The sequence below is a fragment of the Carassius carassius genome, chromosome 42 (assembly GCF_963082965.1).
Source record: "Carassius carassius chromosome 42, fCarCar2.1, whole genome shotgun sequence".
Classification (NCBI taxonomy): domain Eukaryota; kingdom Metazoa; phylum Chordata; class Actinopteri; order Cypriniformes; family Cyprinidae; genus Carassius; species Carassius carassius.
The window spans coordinates 9999251-10016165 of record NC_081796.1 but is presented as its reverse complement, the minus strand read 5'-3'; the positions used below and the strand labels follow the sequence as shown (position 1 = coordinate 10016165).

The 16915-nt window shown below is 35.4% G+C and overlaps 1 protein-coding gene and 1 long non-coding RNA gene across 3 annotated transcripts in view; one reads left to right on the top strand and one right to left on the bottom strand.

Moving 5' to 3' along the window:
• The window catches only part of gnal (guanine nucleotide binding protein (G protein), alpha activating activity polypeptide, olfactory type), a 204593-nt gene that overhangs the window by 51096 nt on the left and 136582 nt on the right, over positions 1–16915 (bottom strand). For both annotated transcript variants that reach the window (XM_059535578.1, XM_059535579.1), the window contains 4 exons: positions 15293–15347; positions 15141–15214; positions 7476–7534; positions 6735–6855 (listed from right to left, as the gene is read on the bottom strand). In XM_059535578.1, the coding sequence (XP_059391561.1) occupies positions 6735–6855; positions 7476–7534; positions 15141–15214; positions 15293–15347 (309 nt within the window). The remainder of the gene's footprint in view (positions 1–6734; positions 6856–7475; positions 7535–15140; positions 15215–15292; positions 15348–16915) is intronic.
• LOC132124519 (uncharacterized) lies at positions 7473–8060 on the top strand. The gene is made up of 2 exons (XR_009426776.1): positions 7473–7591; positions 7802–8060. It is a non-coding gene; the product is annotated as an uncharacterized LOC132124519 (long non-coding RNA).

The window sequence follows — 16915 nt, the reverse complement described above, 5'->3', positions numbered from 1 at the left end:
CATGCTAGGTGTACTGTGTTAACCTAACTGAGACTTGTTATAGCACTTATATATCATTGCTCTTTTTGTTGTTTTTGATTGCTTCCACTGTCCTCATCTGTAAGTCGTTTCGGATAAAAGCGTCTGCTAAATGAATAAATGTAAATGTAATGTAAATGTCTTGGAGAGACAGCCACTGAACATTGACTACCTACAGTTTATTTGTAGACAGGAACTAGTATTTATTAGAGCCCTGGATTAAATGATACATATGCCAGAAGATGTCATGGTTGCTCTTACAAATCTGAGCAACGCCATACAGCGTCAGAGGGATATGGAGGAGGTATCTGTCAGGTGGAGCTGGAAACAGGACTTAGACGCCCAAGAATTTCAATATCAATTTCAACTACCAGTAATAGAACTCGGGCTGCCAGTCAAGTCTATTGCAGATCTTCTTGGTATGTCTCGTGCTATGCTATTCAGGAGGATGACTGAAAACAATTTATCTGTGAGAGCTTTGTACAGCACACGTACAGTTGAAGAGCTTGATGTCTTTGTCACAGAGGTTAAGAACTGCATGCCAGACGAGGGATATCATATGGTTTGAGGGGCACTATTGGCACAGGGGAACCACGTACAGTTTGATAGGGTGTGTGCATCGTGTAGATGGTGTTGGTGTTCTCTCCAGGATGACCAACCTGCAATGTTTTGGTCGTAGAACATACTGTGTGCACGTAGACACCACCATAAACTTATCAGGTATGTCTGCAAACCATCCCTTACATCTAAATTTTGTATAAATTCATATTTCTAAAATACCACAGCTATAAATAGTTCATTTATAATGTTTTGATTTCTTGGTTTTCAACCATCTGTTTTGTTTGACTTGGCCTCTATGAATTTATAGTGAGACTTGACACTTCTTAAATAGCCACATGCTGTGAACAAAATGCTCTTTTTGGGTGTTGGGGGAGGTCTTTTTTTGTGTGTGTATATAAATATATATATATATATATATATATATATATATATATATATATATATATATACACAGTATATATATATAGAGAGAGAGAGAGAGAGATTTTTTTTAATCTTTTTTTTTTTACAGGTACAACTTGGTCATCTTTGGTGGAATAGATGGTTATTCAAGAAAGGTAAAACTTGTTTAAATGTTTGTTATAAATCCAGGGCACTAATAAACACTAGTTCCTGTCTGAAAAAAATAAACTGTAGGTAGTCAATGTTCAGTGGCTGTCTTCCCAAGACATGAACCAAAAAATCATGAAGTCATTGAAGAATGTAATGCTGGAGAGATTCCTAAATTAATAATAAGAAGAGATGTATTTCAATGTACAGACAGTATGTTATACCGTGCATTTCAACTTAAAAAAAAAAAAAAAAAAAAGGTTTTGAATCATGCTGCATATGTTATTCAAACCACATTTTGTCTATCAGTTAAGTACAAAAGATGTGCAAAGCTGAGATCCTTGAGTGCTGTGCTGAGTGCTTTTGGCGGGTCATGATTGGTTGAATGGTGAGCTCACATCTGATTGGCTAAAGAGTACAGGTGACCCATGTTTGTGCTGCCAGGAAAGTATCAAAAGACACACACACAAATCAAAGGCGATTCAAACACGAAAAAGATGATTCGCAGATTCACAGTCACGATAAACTCTGAATTTTAAACATTCAAAAATTTTCGTAAATAGTTGAATTGTGTTTTTCGTTTGTGAAACGTATTTTATGAATATGTATTTTTATTTTGTGCATGTGAATCAGTTTTTGGTAAATATATAGTACAGACCAAAAGTTTGGACAAGTTTGGACACCTCATTCAAAGAGTTTTCTTTATTTTCATGACTATGAAGGCATCAAAACTATGAATTAACACATGTGGAATTATATATGGAATTATATACATAACAAAAAAGTGTGAAACAACTGAAAATATGTCATATTCTAGGTTCTTCAAAGTAGCCACCTTTTGCTTTGATTACTGCTTTGCACACTCTTGGCATTCTCTTGATGAGCTTCAAGAGGTAGTCACCTGAAATGGTCTTCCAACAGTCTTGAAGGAGTTCCCCGAGAGATGCTTAGCACTTGTTGGCCCTTTTGCCTTCTGTCTGCGGTCCAGCTCACCCCTAAACCATCTCGATTGGGTCCAGGTCAGGTGACTGTGGAGGCCAGGTCATCTGGCACAGCACCCCATCACTCTCCTTCTTGGTCAAATAGCCCTTGATGCCTTCAGTGTGACTCTACAATTTTCATAGTCATGAAAATAAAAAAAACTCTTTGAATGAGAAGGTGTGTCTAAACTTTTGGTCTGTACTGTATATATATATATATATATATATATATGTGATATTCAAAGCAACAATTATCGATATTGTGTTCATTTTGTGTGTGACGATATACGATATATTAGCAATAACCGCAGTATTTAAAATGAACAGTTCTCTTATGATAACACCACACGTAAATACTCCAGTTCCAGTACCTGGTGGAACTCCCAGGCGGCAGTATTGTGCTTTAACGCTGACACCTGTCACACAAGAAGACACAGCACTTGCAGCGACTCTGAGGAGAGCCGTGTTCATCAGAGTAAGTTGCCATTATTTTACTAGTTATATAATGGGAAACATGAGATTAACCTATTAACAGTGGTTTTCAGTGTTCATATATTTAAGTAAAGGATGATTATTTTAATAGGTTTTCTTTACTTGTCTTGTTTTTGTATTTGCAATCAATACAGTGTGTAGTAACACTTTATTTTTTTTTTTCAAATCTATTAAATGTTACACGATTAAAACTGATCTTGAAAAACTGAGCGACCACATTGGTACGTTAAACTTGTAAAATGTTAAATTGGTCGCAGTGCTATGGACTTAATGCCTCATGTTAATATTAGTTAATTACATTAGTTAACATATATAAAAATAACATAAAAAATAATGAACAATATTTCCACGGTATTTATTAATCTTGGTTCATGTTAATTTCAGTATTTATGTATGCATTGTTAAAATCACAAGTCATCACTGTGAACTAACATGAACAATGAATGACTCGATTTTTATTAACATTAAAAAAAGATTAATAAATTGTGTAATAAATGTATTGCTCATGTTCATTCATGTTAGTTAATACATTAATGTTAATAAATGACATCTTATTGTAAAGTGTTACCATTAATATTTAGATCAGTGGTTCCCAAACTTGTTCAACTCGCGGCCCACACAACCAAAAACATGTTTGCGTGGCCCACTGCAATAAAATTAACTGACCCCGCTATTGTATGCCCTTCTACTCAGAAGCTAGATTGTTAACGGTCTTTATTGAATGAACTGACAATGAACAGAAAATAACTCTGGTTGCATGGCACCGCTTGGTATAACTGCTGTTGTTCTGTAGCATATGCAGCAAAAATATCTAAGATAAATTGGCGGTTAAACCACTCAGTGAGCTCGAATAGTGGAAGCATAGTTAGTTTAATATTTATTTTTTGTTATTTAATTATATGAAATTATGTTATGTTATGACTCAGAAATTCTTACATATGAACAATATTATTATTTCTTTTAATAGTAATTGGCGGCCCACCTGCAATACCATCGCGTCCCACAGGTTGAAAACCACTGATTTAGACTTTATTCACGTAATTTGACACTACTCTTTTCAAAATATTAAGAGTTTAATCTTTTAACCTTATAATTATAATTTTTTTTTTTTTTTGTGATGGACATAAGTTATAATTATCTACAGCAGTGTTTCCACCGCTGGAACTTTACCCAGGAACTAGGGACTTTGGGCTGGTACTCTGTGTGTTTCCACCGCAGGAACCAGGATCTAAATAAAGTTCCAGGTAACAAAAATTGCCCCTCAGAAAGTCCCTGCTCACGAGGTAGTACTTTTTCAAAGGTCCGGAACTTTCGGGGCAGGATATGGGCGCTAAACATGCTGACTGGTTGAGTTCACGCAGCATTGTGATTTCAACCAATATTTATTTGGAGCATTTTCAAAATATTACTGTTATGGTATCATGAAATGTAGTTTTAAAAGTAATTCAGGCGAGAATGTAGTTGTTTAAAACTCAAATCTGCGGTTTATTTATAAAGAAAGCACCTATTTAAAAATGTGTTTCGCCGAAGACAATCAGCTCCACGCGATCAGCGCAGTGCTCATGTTTACCAACAAGAGCACTTAAGATCTCGGCTAGCCCTTCTGACATTTGCCGCTGCCTCTGATGTCTCTTTAGTGGTTAAAAATAAAATACAATTTATTCTGGGTAAATCAAATATGTAATCTTTAATCTTTATTCAATTTATCTATTAATATGTTAAAATGAAAATAAAAAGAGGGAATTTTAATTATTTTGTTTCATTGTAATGTAGGCTGTATATATATATATATATATATATATATATATATATATGTGTATATATATGTGTGTGTGTATATATATATATATATATATATATTAGGGGTGTAACGATTCACTCGTTTTCTCGATGCATCGATTACAAACCCTGACGATTCATATGCATCGATCTTGAAACATGATTTTTGAATCGTGAATCACCGATCTTGGACAGTAATCGATTCAAAATGCTAAGAATCGAATGAATCGCGATTTCTATAGCGATTCAATGCTTTCAAAATGTATACACATTAAATTACTACACGCACGAATTAATGGAGACCTTGAAGAGTGTTCGTGAATCGTGCCTCTTATCTGTCCTTCACGCGCTCCACTGTTTACCGACTGAGACTGTCACAGGATTGCGCTCGCGCTCCGTTCGTCTCTGACGCAGCTGACATGTGATCTATAGGACTCGTGGCCAGTAATGCTAACGTGAAGAAGTTTTAATTTTCTGTAGTTTGTCAATGGCTCTCTGCATCTTACCGACGGAGTTACCGGAGCCGTCGACAGCTGTATTTATTGCATGGATGGAGCAGAAATGTAAGTGTCTAAATCATACGCACAGATCCATTGAATGATAAATGTTTTTAAACAATGCGGATGAACCGAATATACGAAGGACACTTTTAAAATTAACCACAGCATTAACAACGACCTTGAAATAAGAGCACAAGATTTATCTGATAATATGCATGAAAGTAGCGTTTGTTTCATTAGCAAACAGACATCTGGCACGTTTTCTCTCAGAATCATTCGCTGATGGAGAAGAAAAGTTAAATAGAGATGAAGACGTTTTCACACTGAAAGAGAAGCGATCTCGCTCTCATAGTCGTGCCAGGCTATATCTGCAGCTAAACTGAATAAAAGCAGAATGAACTGATGAAACTAAAAAAAAAACCACAAACAATTTATGAATGATGCAGTGCTAATTGACATTTATTACAGTACAGAAACTATAAAGTATATTTTCTACCTTATTCTGTGCAGAAAATTTAAATAATTGCTAATTAAATGTAGCCTAGTATATAAAACAATCATAAAATTGCCATTAGGAAAAAAATATCGATTACAAATGATTGATTATTGTCCAGCAGTGTATTTGATTTATTACAGCTAATTAAAAGTAATTAAAAAAGAAGATAATTCCTTGTAAAAAAATACAAATAATAATAATAATAATTATTATTATTATTATTATTATTATATAGGCTACATACATAAAATGATTGTATTTGACATTTCTGTCACTTCTGAAATTATGGCTACGCCCCTGGTGTGACAAAATGTAGCTTATACATAATACTCTTTAAGCTCTTTTTTAAAAACTTGGCTTACATACATTTTTACGTATGCCATGTCGCATCATTAAACTAGCATTTAACAATGGACAAAAGGTTTTTTTTGTTTTTTTTTTCTAACCTATGGTTCTCTAACCATAAATGCTACTGTAATTTGCCCCCTGACTAAGCATTTAAAGAATTTAGTAGAAGCATTTAAATAATCCCGTGAATGCACTTAAAGAATGCAGAATCGAATCGTTATAATCGAATCGAATCGAATTGAATTGTGAATCGAATCGAATTGAATCGTTCAAAATGCCTTTGGTATGCCCTTCTTGAGTGAAACAGAAGACCTAAACAGAAAGACACATGACCTGTTTTACAGAATGAGGAATTTTGTTGTGAATAACTCCCTGTGTTGATACATTTTAGACATAATTGTATTGTCTCTTTTTGCTACATTTTGCCAACGAAAATAGTTCCAAACAAATCCACAGTAGAACTCCATCTCTGAGTAACAAACAGCGGTGTTTCAAGAATGAATCCATTATTGAGCCTATGATTCAATGACCCACTCATTAAGTCACTCACTTTGTTTCTGAAAGAAACAAGTTTTAATGGATTGGCTGAACAAATGACTGAATGATTTACTTAAGACTATTATATTTTTAAGACTGGCTGACACCTACTGGTGTTTTTAGCTTCATAATATATATATATATATATATATATATATATATATATATATATATATATATATATATATAATCCTAAAGCTACATTTTTGTAATGTCTATACACTGCTTTTCTAATTTAACACAATAATGAATTTAAATTATCCTCTGGGGGTAATTTCTCAGCCCAAATTATTGTGTGATTAATTTGCGATTAATTAGATAAATATCCAACACATTGTTTAGCCCTATCACCAACCTTTAATAACAATAATTGTCCATTATACTGTTAAAAAAGCATAGAAGTATTTAAGGGTAACTTTTGTAGCACTTGGAATGGGAACTGAGAAATCCCAAGAAACAGAATAACTGTGAAACCTGTTAGTCCAGATGCTGCGGAACAGATCAAGAGACTCGCGCAGCCGGTTAGTGCTGTTGTCTTCCCTTATGACCATGTTATAACTGCTACTGGCTGCCACAAAGATGATGGCGGTCACATCTGTGATTATAAACAGGAAGAGATATATTATCACCAAACACACACTTTTTGGATAGTTCACTTAAAAAATTTAATTGTCATCATTTGCTCACCCTCATGTCATTCCAAACATTTATTTTATTTTATTCATATCTGAAGAATGAATGACATACATACACACAAGGTAAGCACAGAAACACACTAGAACAAACCTCACTGGTTTTTGTGCTTCACACATGCAAAATGTGTGCACTCAAGGCAAAACAATGGTGGGGACACTGGGCAAGTAATGTGATTGGTGTATGGCTGAACACTGTGTTATATCAATAACACTGACTACCACAGCAAGACTAGCAAGCACAAGTTTCTGCATTTACCATATGTAATCTGTTCATAATATAAAGAATTATTTAAAGATTAAACTGCTCGATTCATGTGGATTTGTGTTATGAAGGTTTAAGTTTGTGTGTGTGTGTTTTTTGAGGGTGAGTAAATGATGACACAATGTTCTTTTTGGGTGAACTAACCCTTTAACCTAAATACCATAAGCTACTTTCAGATATATCAACAAAAAAACAGTTTTTGTAAATTTGTTTACTGAAAAAAAAAAAAATAATGCATTGAGGAGTCTGCAAGCTCACCATTAAAGCACTGAATCCATTTCCTTCTTTCATCTCTCTGACCACCCACATCAAACATACTGACACACAGGGAGAAAGAAATAAGAAATGCTTCTGTATGACAACTTAACAAATAAGTACATTTACATTACATTTATTCATTTAGCTGACGCTTTTATCCAAAGCGACTTACAATTGCTATATATGTCAGAGGTCGCACGCCTCTGGGGCAACTAGGGGTTAAGTGTCTTGCTCAGGGACACACTGGCGGTTCACAGTGGATTCGAACCCAGGTCTCCCACACCACAGGCATGCGTCTTATCCACTGCGCCAACACCACCCCTTAGTATTTATATAAATGTAGTAACTGAATCCAGTTATGAATCATTCAATCAATGTTAGATATATAGTGAGGTCCCAATGTCTGAGAATACTAGTGCAAATGCCTTTTTTTCCCCTTGCCACTGTTGCCTTTAAGCTTGCTTAGTTGTAGACGCCTAATTTTTGGCAATACTGTAGACTTGATTCCACAGACACTATTTGAAGTGAACTGAATTAAACTGGATGATGACATCACCGAATCAATTAACTGACTTCAGCTAAAAATTCTGTTTACTATTGTCTTTTTAGAGCTGCTCTAAAGCAGAATTGAACTTTATTCCCTCACCCCATCTACAGTCCCTCCCGGTGTAGAGACTCAAACCCACAACTTTTTGGGTTACAAGTGCAACTCTTTAACCGTTGCCCCACCATGAATTGCCATTAGCAATAAGTTTTTACTTGTGTATACACTAATTTGTTAAGAATTAAAGGACAAAATCATCAACTCATTAAGGGTTGTATTCAAAAACGCTGAAAAATCAAAGTACAAAAATTATTATTATTATTTTTTTATAAAAATAAAATTACAGGATTTTCTAAATTGCATGAATTTCATCACAGCCACTCATAATGTAAATCAGTAGACTGTATGGTCCCCACATACAACTGCAGATGCTCCAATAATGTCCCAGAGGTTCTCAATTGGATTCAGGTTTGAGGGAATGTGAGGGCAAGTCAATGGCATCAATGCCTTTGTTATCAACTGTCTACAAACTCCAGCCACATCAAGGCAGGCACTGTCATGGACCAGGAGAAACCCAGAGTCCACTGCACAAGCATAAGTTTTGATAATGCCTTTGAGGACTTCATGCTGTTACCTAACAGCAGTAATGGTACTTTTGGCTAGCACAAGGTCCGTGTGATCCTACAAGGGTATTTTTACCCAGATTGTCAGTGACCTACCAGCAAATATGGTGGATGATGTTGCAGGCAGTATTACATTTACAACGGCATCTTCTGGGGTCTCATTTTAAAATGTTGCGTATGCACAAAATGGACATAATATATGCGTACGCAATTTTTCACACACATATCGTGATTTATAAAAAAGAAACTTGGCGTAAATATGTACACACTATAGGGACATTATAAACCATGCATACAAACTATTTTTCATGGAGTGAGAAAAGTAATGAAGTAAACAACGATTTAAAACTATGTTCTTGTGTCGATATACACATTTACATTAAATATTCCACTTGCATTAAATAAGATAAACACTAAAATTACATAATTCTATGAATAACATAATTCCATTAACAATAAACAATTTTCCTGTGATATTCTGTTTTAAAGGGGTCATATGATTTTTTTATGTTTTCTTAAAGATCATTACTTTGTGTATTTAGTTTAACAGAATATGTTGACATGCTTTCATATATATATATATATATATATATATATATATATATATATATATATATAAACACATTCTTTTTCAAAATACTGTACATTATTGTAGGTATGCTCTCCCTTTCTCAAACACGTTTTCTACAAAGTCCCTCCTTCCAACAAGTGCAGTCTGCAAGCACTCGTCGGAAATGTAACGCTTCATCTTTCAAAATAAATTTAAAGACAGTTAATAATGTCCTTAGTTTTACCATCAGTTCAAGTCTGAAAAAGGAACAGAGTCAAGTGACAGACAGTGATGAAGCTTGTATGTGTTTGCAGTACATAAGCCATGGATGGTTAAGACCGCTGACTCCACTGTTTGGCATTGTCTCTCTTTCACGCGTGTGCACATGCGCTCACACACTCAACGAGCAAAACTCTGCATTTGAACAGTCAATATCAAATACTTAAATTAGTAACAAAACATACAGTAGCTGATTCAGAAGTGCCAAATTGTCATAGCAAAGTTGGAATTACATAGGTTAACGAAATGGTCGTCCATAAAATGCGTTGCTGTTCTGTTGTAATCTTAAAGATTTCTAAATGCATCTACTTTCGGAAGGTCAAATAAAGTGCTTGTGTTTTCGCCTAGATAGATACAGCATCTCCATGACATGGCTGCTTCAACACTAACTGGGGTTACTGAAACCATGCCTTCATTCTTTGTGTGAACATTTGGTCGGCATTTGCGCAAATATTTCCACATAGTGATGTAGACATGTATGGGCGTGTTTGAATGAGCTGTTTGGGGGGCGTGGCAGAGTCTTAACTTTGGATTTGAAACTTTAGTCTTTGCAACTTTACAGATCTTCTTCATGCACCAAGAGCTTGTAACACTCCAAAGAGAAAAGGAAATATTTTAATCACATCATATGACCCCTTTAATGACAGAGAGGAAGTGCTATAGGTGCACAATAATTAATCTTTAAACTAAACTACAGATCACATGTTATGAGAAATATTTTAGCGAGAACAATGATCGATGATGCACATGCTGCGATATTATGGTGCAAACTGTTGGATTACTGTACAACCACAAGCAATGAGGTGTTAATGCTGTGTAAAGTCATATCTACAACATTATGAAAAATACCACTATATTTGAATGATATAACTAGGAGAAAATGATAAGATTTGCACGTTTCCTTTTTAAAATACTTTGTCAGTGATGTGCTGAATCAGACAATACACTACAATAAATATGGGGCTATCTGTTTCCACTAAAAATTGCTAAAATATGTTAATCTTATCAGCAAAGCTGCATAAATGTAATTTGATTTGAATTCTTTAAAACAACTGAAATATTGTTTGGCCAGTGTGAAAGAAGAACAAATATATCTGAGAACTACTTTAAACCATTTTGTTTTTATGGATATTTCCACATATTTGTTATAAAAAATAACAAGGATACTGGCACAAATGGCATTATAGTTTGTATTTCATACTTCCTTAATGTCTCGGTGTTAAACATGGTGTCACGTGCATGGGAATTTGCATGGAAATGATATGCAGATGAGGTTATGGATAGTAAAACTAGGTGTTGTAAGCTACATATATGGTGGTTTCGGGGAGGAGATGGGGTGGAGATGCACGTATGCACGATCGTCCTCTGACTGGAATCTATAAAGAGATTTTTGCACAGGTTCTGGCAAAGGTTACTTCCTTCACATGTGCTCAATGTGAACCTGCTCTCATCCATGAAGAGTGGGCTTGCCAATTCTGACATTCTCTGGTAAATGCAAATCCAGTGGCACGGTGCTGGGCTGTAAGCACAGGTCCAACTAGAGGATGTCGGGCTCTCATTCCATCCTTATTGAGTCTGTTTCTGATAGTTTCTTCAGAAACATGCACACCAGTAGCCTGCTGGAGGTCAGTTTGTAGGGCTCTGGCATTACTCCTTCTGTTCCTCAAAATACTTGCTGTCCAATACCTTTGTGTAATGACCCATCTCCTGGTCTCTCCTCCATGGTCTTGAAACTGTGCTTTGAGACGCACCAAACCTTGCGACAGCACATTTGGACATGCCATCCTGGAGGAGCTGGTCTACCTGTGTAAACTGATTTGATTGCAGGTATACTGCCTCATTCTACAAGGAGTGACAAGGATCATAACAAAACACAAAACTAGAGACAAATCAGTCAAAAAGGATAAAGAGAGAGCAACTGTCTGTGGCAACCACCTGCACAACCATTCCCTTTTTGGGGGTTGTCTTGCTGTTGCTTCTCCAACGCTGTTGTTGCTTTCATTTGCATCAAAAAAGGTTAAACAGATTCACAATCACTTATGCTTCATAATTTGACAGATTGATATCCTTGAAGTTTAACTGACTAAGTTTAATACTGTGATGACTAAGTGTTCCCTTAATTTTTTTGAGCAATGGATATGAAGCGATATTTTATTTAGTTTTGTTTATTTTATCATTATGTAAAACACAACCATTTACAAAGTACCGACTTACTGTTTTCAAAGAATACCTCGTATATTTGTGTATGTGCAATTTACTACAAGCTTCTGGGGCCGGTTGCACCAGCTAGACACATATCCGGTTGTAAGACTAGGCTGGACCTTAAATGTGCTTCAAGTCGTGCGTACAATTTATACCCGTTGCACCATCTTGGTGTAGCGCTACATCTGAGACTAAATCTTACGCCTCAGAGGTAGGTGTAAAGTGAAAAGTCGTGATTTGCTCGTACATTAATTGTTTTTAGGATTCATGTCTGTTAGTTAATTATTACTGCAGACGTGAACTGTAATGCTTATGGTCTTTTCGGGCAGGATAAGCAATATCAATCGCAAAGCTCGCTGTAAACTATTGCCTAGCCAACGACACTGTCTACATTAAATACAAAATATATTTCTATCAAGCATGTAATAATTATGCAGTAAAATATTACATATGAACTGGGATTATTAAAAGAAACTGAACCATTTGACATCTTGCTTGGAAAAAAAAGTGTAAATGCTTGGAAATATTTCACATATTTAATTCATTATTTGTAGCATGCTTGCCATCCAATAATCACAATACGTTTTGTGCTTTGTTACTTTCAATCAGAAATAAATTATCAGCTTTTTAAATTCTGTGAACTTTATCAAAAAATACAAACTCTAAAGTTTCTTTTTTTAGCCACAGTAAGACAGCAAAACACAAAATGTCATGTAAAGTCACAATTACCTCAGGAAAGACATTCATTGTAAATTAACTTGATAGTCAGCTATATATATATATATATATTTAGGGGTGGCACGGTTTTGCTGAAAAAAACCCGTACCCTTCGGTTCACCACACACATTCAGCACGCGCAGGGACCGCGGTTTAACTTAAATCCAAAGCATCTGTAATATGGTTTGCTATAAACAGCAGTTAATATATGTTTCTGTTGACGGATGTGCATTCTGGATTCCCAGACATTACAACAATAGCGATGAGGAGAAAAAAAAAAACTAAAAACTAAAAAATCTCTAGATCAATGTGATTGACTTATGTTGGAATATGAGCAGTCATTTATTCTGTCATCATCCGGGTGCTGAAAGCGCACGCGCACAGATGAGACCTGAACAGCACACGTTAATATGTATTTTAACTAAACTCATTTAAGCTTTGTCAGTTTAAACATTTAAGAGCCAAATACGTGAGGACAAATTCAGACAAAAATTGTCAAAATGCCCGTCTTGGTAAGTATCCTACAGCAGACATAGCCGGCTGAACGCAGGCCACTGTATCAGTGTATTCTCTTAAAGTGACAGTCTTTATATTAATAGAAACAGCAACAACAAAGAAATCACTCACTGCTCTTGATTAAAAAGCTTTTATAACTTTAATAAAAAATTATCTTTAATTTATATAGTCCAATATGCAATGCTGTTTTACATTTGATTACTTAATTTTCTGTACCTAAAAACTGAAAATCACTGTTTATTGTTTGTATCTTTACTCTATTGTATTTATTTGTGCTGTTGCTTGTAGTTGGATAGAATATTCTTCTTCTTTTTTTTATTAAAAAATGTATAGTTTTTCCATAAACATAGCACATACCAAACTGTACCGAAAACTGTGACTCTAAAACCGTGAAACAAACCGAACCGTGAAAAAGTTGAACCGTGCCACCCCTAGTATATATATATATATATATTTAAAATGAAATGAACAATGAAATCATGGCGCGGTGGCTTCACTTATATTGTGTCATGAGCAGTTCAGTTCTATTAGTAGTTGTAGCCATTGCGGTGTGAACGTGTCTCAGCTACACTATAACTGCTGGAGAATGTTCAGCGCATTGTTGAGCCTGATCGTAGTTTCAGTTGGAGCAACAGGTGTAAATATTAATCGTAAAGCGAGACGTTGCAAAGCCCAGCGTAGGGCTTACATGCAGCTTTTTTACGTCTAGCTGGTGCAACCGGACCCTGATGAGTTTTACATTGTAGTGAACAGCAGTCAAGATGGCAATCCTCCAATTTTATTTTGATATTACCGGGTTTTTGTGTACAACAATGGACGCCTTTTTGTCTTCAGATAAACAAATACTACTTCTTGTGGGGTAGTGTAGTGGGGTAACATTAACATACAGTAACCCCCACTCAGGAAATTTTAGTAGTTGTTAGTTACTCTTATCTATCCTTTTGTTAATAAAACTACTTTTTTTTATGAAATCCTTTTTTTTTTATGAAATTTGAAATCCTTCAGTATTATGTAACTATCATTTATGTAATTCTTATTTATTCAACAATATTTCATGATTGTTCTTTACTGTCAAAGTGAAATTCCTGGCTGGTGCCCTGTAAAATAGTGTGACCAAAACTAAATATTAAAAATTTAAAATCTCGACATTTAGTTGTGCCCTGTGTGAGGTTATTTTGCATTGAAATCACTACAATACTGTAGCCAATCTTAGAGATATAGTCAGCTTTTTAATTTATTTTAATGGGACTTTCGCAGGAGTGCAGAAAAAATGGCAGACACTAAATAAAGCTGCTTGGAAATGGTCTTTTAACCTTTACCATTCTTCACATGCTTTCTGATTTCCTCAAACAACTCTCACTTTTGCTTTCTCTGGTCCATGTTCAGTGTTGTGCACACATTGATAGCAATAAGGATAGTGACTACATTTCTCCTTTTCATTTCTCCAAGTCATGTGTGATACTAATTAAGGAAAGCATTTTGTTAAAACACTACTACAAACCAATCTTTTCTATGGAAACCAAAAAAATAAATAAAACTAATTCTGACCATTTTTTTAATATATCTGTAGAATAAGCAATCATTTATCTCTTTTCACGCTTTCTTTGCATTGCTCTATGACATACCAGGAATACAGATATATGTGAGACACTTGCTTTTCATTTCATTAGTATTCAGGAGGAACTAAGATTCAATAACATGGATTATGTTATATTAATTACATTATATTAACTGCAATTGTATTTTGTCTTTAAAAAGATCTATTTGCTACAACTGACAGGCATTTGTCTTGATCAAAATACAACACAAAACAAGTCATTCATTAAATACACAGTTTTTCATTACAATTTATATTATTCACATAATGTCATCGCATTGTTGAACTATGGGTAATACTGGTTTGAAAATGTCTATGTATTTGATACATGTCCCCTTAGCTTTAATGACTGCAGAATTCAAGTGGACATGAACAAAGCCTGATGATCCATATTTTTCAGCATGGTTTACGAAATCTATAACCGTTTTGCACTGTAAGAAGTTCATATGGTTAGTGCCAAAAAATTACTTGGGGATGTCCAGATTCATACATTTATTAATTTTATGTCCTAGCTTACATTTTTTCATATTTAACACTTAATTGCTGTGATTAAAATAAAATAAAAATTCATTTGGAGCCAACAGTAAATTAAAATAATTTACTTCTACGTAAATATATCATGAAAAAACTGACTTACTGAAAGTTGACTTTGTCTACTTGAAATCGGGTTTCAAAAATCCCTGATGTCAAAACACGGCACCTCAGCAAATCCTGGTAGAAATTAACAAACTCTCAATTTAATGACACTGATCATTAATATGAATAAATCTAGTGTGACAGTGTCCTCACCTGGTCTGTTGGTGTATAGTCACCCTGTCGTACAGACTCAATTCTGTCCAGGAAGCTGAAAAAAAGGTTCAAACAAAAAGTATGATAAACGTTTATCACATCTGACATTCATAGCAAATTTTGTGTGATTTGTGTTTCTCATGAGATTAATGTAATTTTTATTGCTTTTACATTACAAGTGCATCTCAATAAATTAGAATGTCATGGAAAAGTTAATTTCAGTAATTCAACTAAAATTGTGAAACTCGTATTTTAAATAAATTCAATGCACACAGACTGAGGTAGTTTAAGTCTCTGGTTCTTTAAATTGTGATGATTTTGGCTCACATATAACAAAACCCCACCAATTCAAATTAGAATACTTCATAAGATCAATAAAAAAAAAGGCCTTCTGGAAAGTACGTATTTACTATACATGTACTCAATACTTGGTAGGGGCTAATTTAATTACTGCCTTAATTTGGCGTGGCATGGAGGTGATCAGTTTGTGGCACTGCTGAGGTGGTATGGAAGCCAAGGTTTCAAGGTGCCAAGGACAGTGGCCTACAGCTCATCTGCATTTTTTGGTCTCTTGATTCTCATTTTCCTCTTGACAATACCCCATAGATTCTCTATGGGGTTCAGGTCTGGTGAGTTTGCTGGCCAGTCTAGCAGACCTACACCATGGTCTTTTAACTAACTTTTGGTGCTTTTGGTAGTGTGGGTACGTGGGCAGGCATGAAGTGTTCCAAAGTTTCTTGATAAACAGGTGCAGTGAATTTGATTTTCAAAAAACACAATGGACCAACACCAGCAGATGTCATTACACCCCAAATCATCACAGACTGTGGATACAGTTGGATACAGCACTCTCTGAATGTTTGTGGCTTAACCTCCCTTGTGAAGGGTGTCAATGATTATCTTCTGGACAACTGTCAGATCAGCAGTCTTCCCCATGATTGTGTAGCCTAGTGAACCAAACTGAGAGACCATTTTGAAGGCTCAGGAAACCTTTGCAGGTGTTTGAGTTGATTAGCTGATTGGCATGTCGCCATATTCTAATGTGTCAAGAAAGTGAAATGGTGGGTTTTTGTTAAATGTGAGCCAAAATCATCACAATTAAAAGAACCAAAGACATAAACTACTTCAGTCTGTGAGCATAGAATTTATTTATTTATTTTTTATTTTGGTAACCCATACTCAGAATTCGTGCTCTGCATTTAACCCATCCAAAGTGCACACACAAAGCAGTGAACACACACACACCGGGAACACACACCTGGAGCAGACACCCAAAGCAGTGGGCAGCCATTTATGCTGCGGCGCCCGGGGAGCAGGTGCCTTGCTCAAGGGCACCTAAGTCGTGGTATTGCCGGCACAAGACTCGAACCCACAACCCTAGGGTTAAGAGTCAACCTCTCTAACCACTAGGCCACAACTTCCCCTTTTTAATTTAATACGCGAGTTTCACAATTTGAGTTGAATTACTGAAATAAATGAGAATTTCCACGACATTCTAATTTATTGAGATGCACTTGTATGTATTGCTTTGACTGACCTGTACAGACTTGTGTGTGTGTGTGTGTGTGGGTGTGTATGTGGGGGGGGGGGGGGGGTTAATATGTACTTGATTAAGTGTAAATG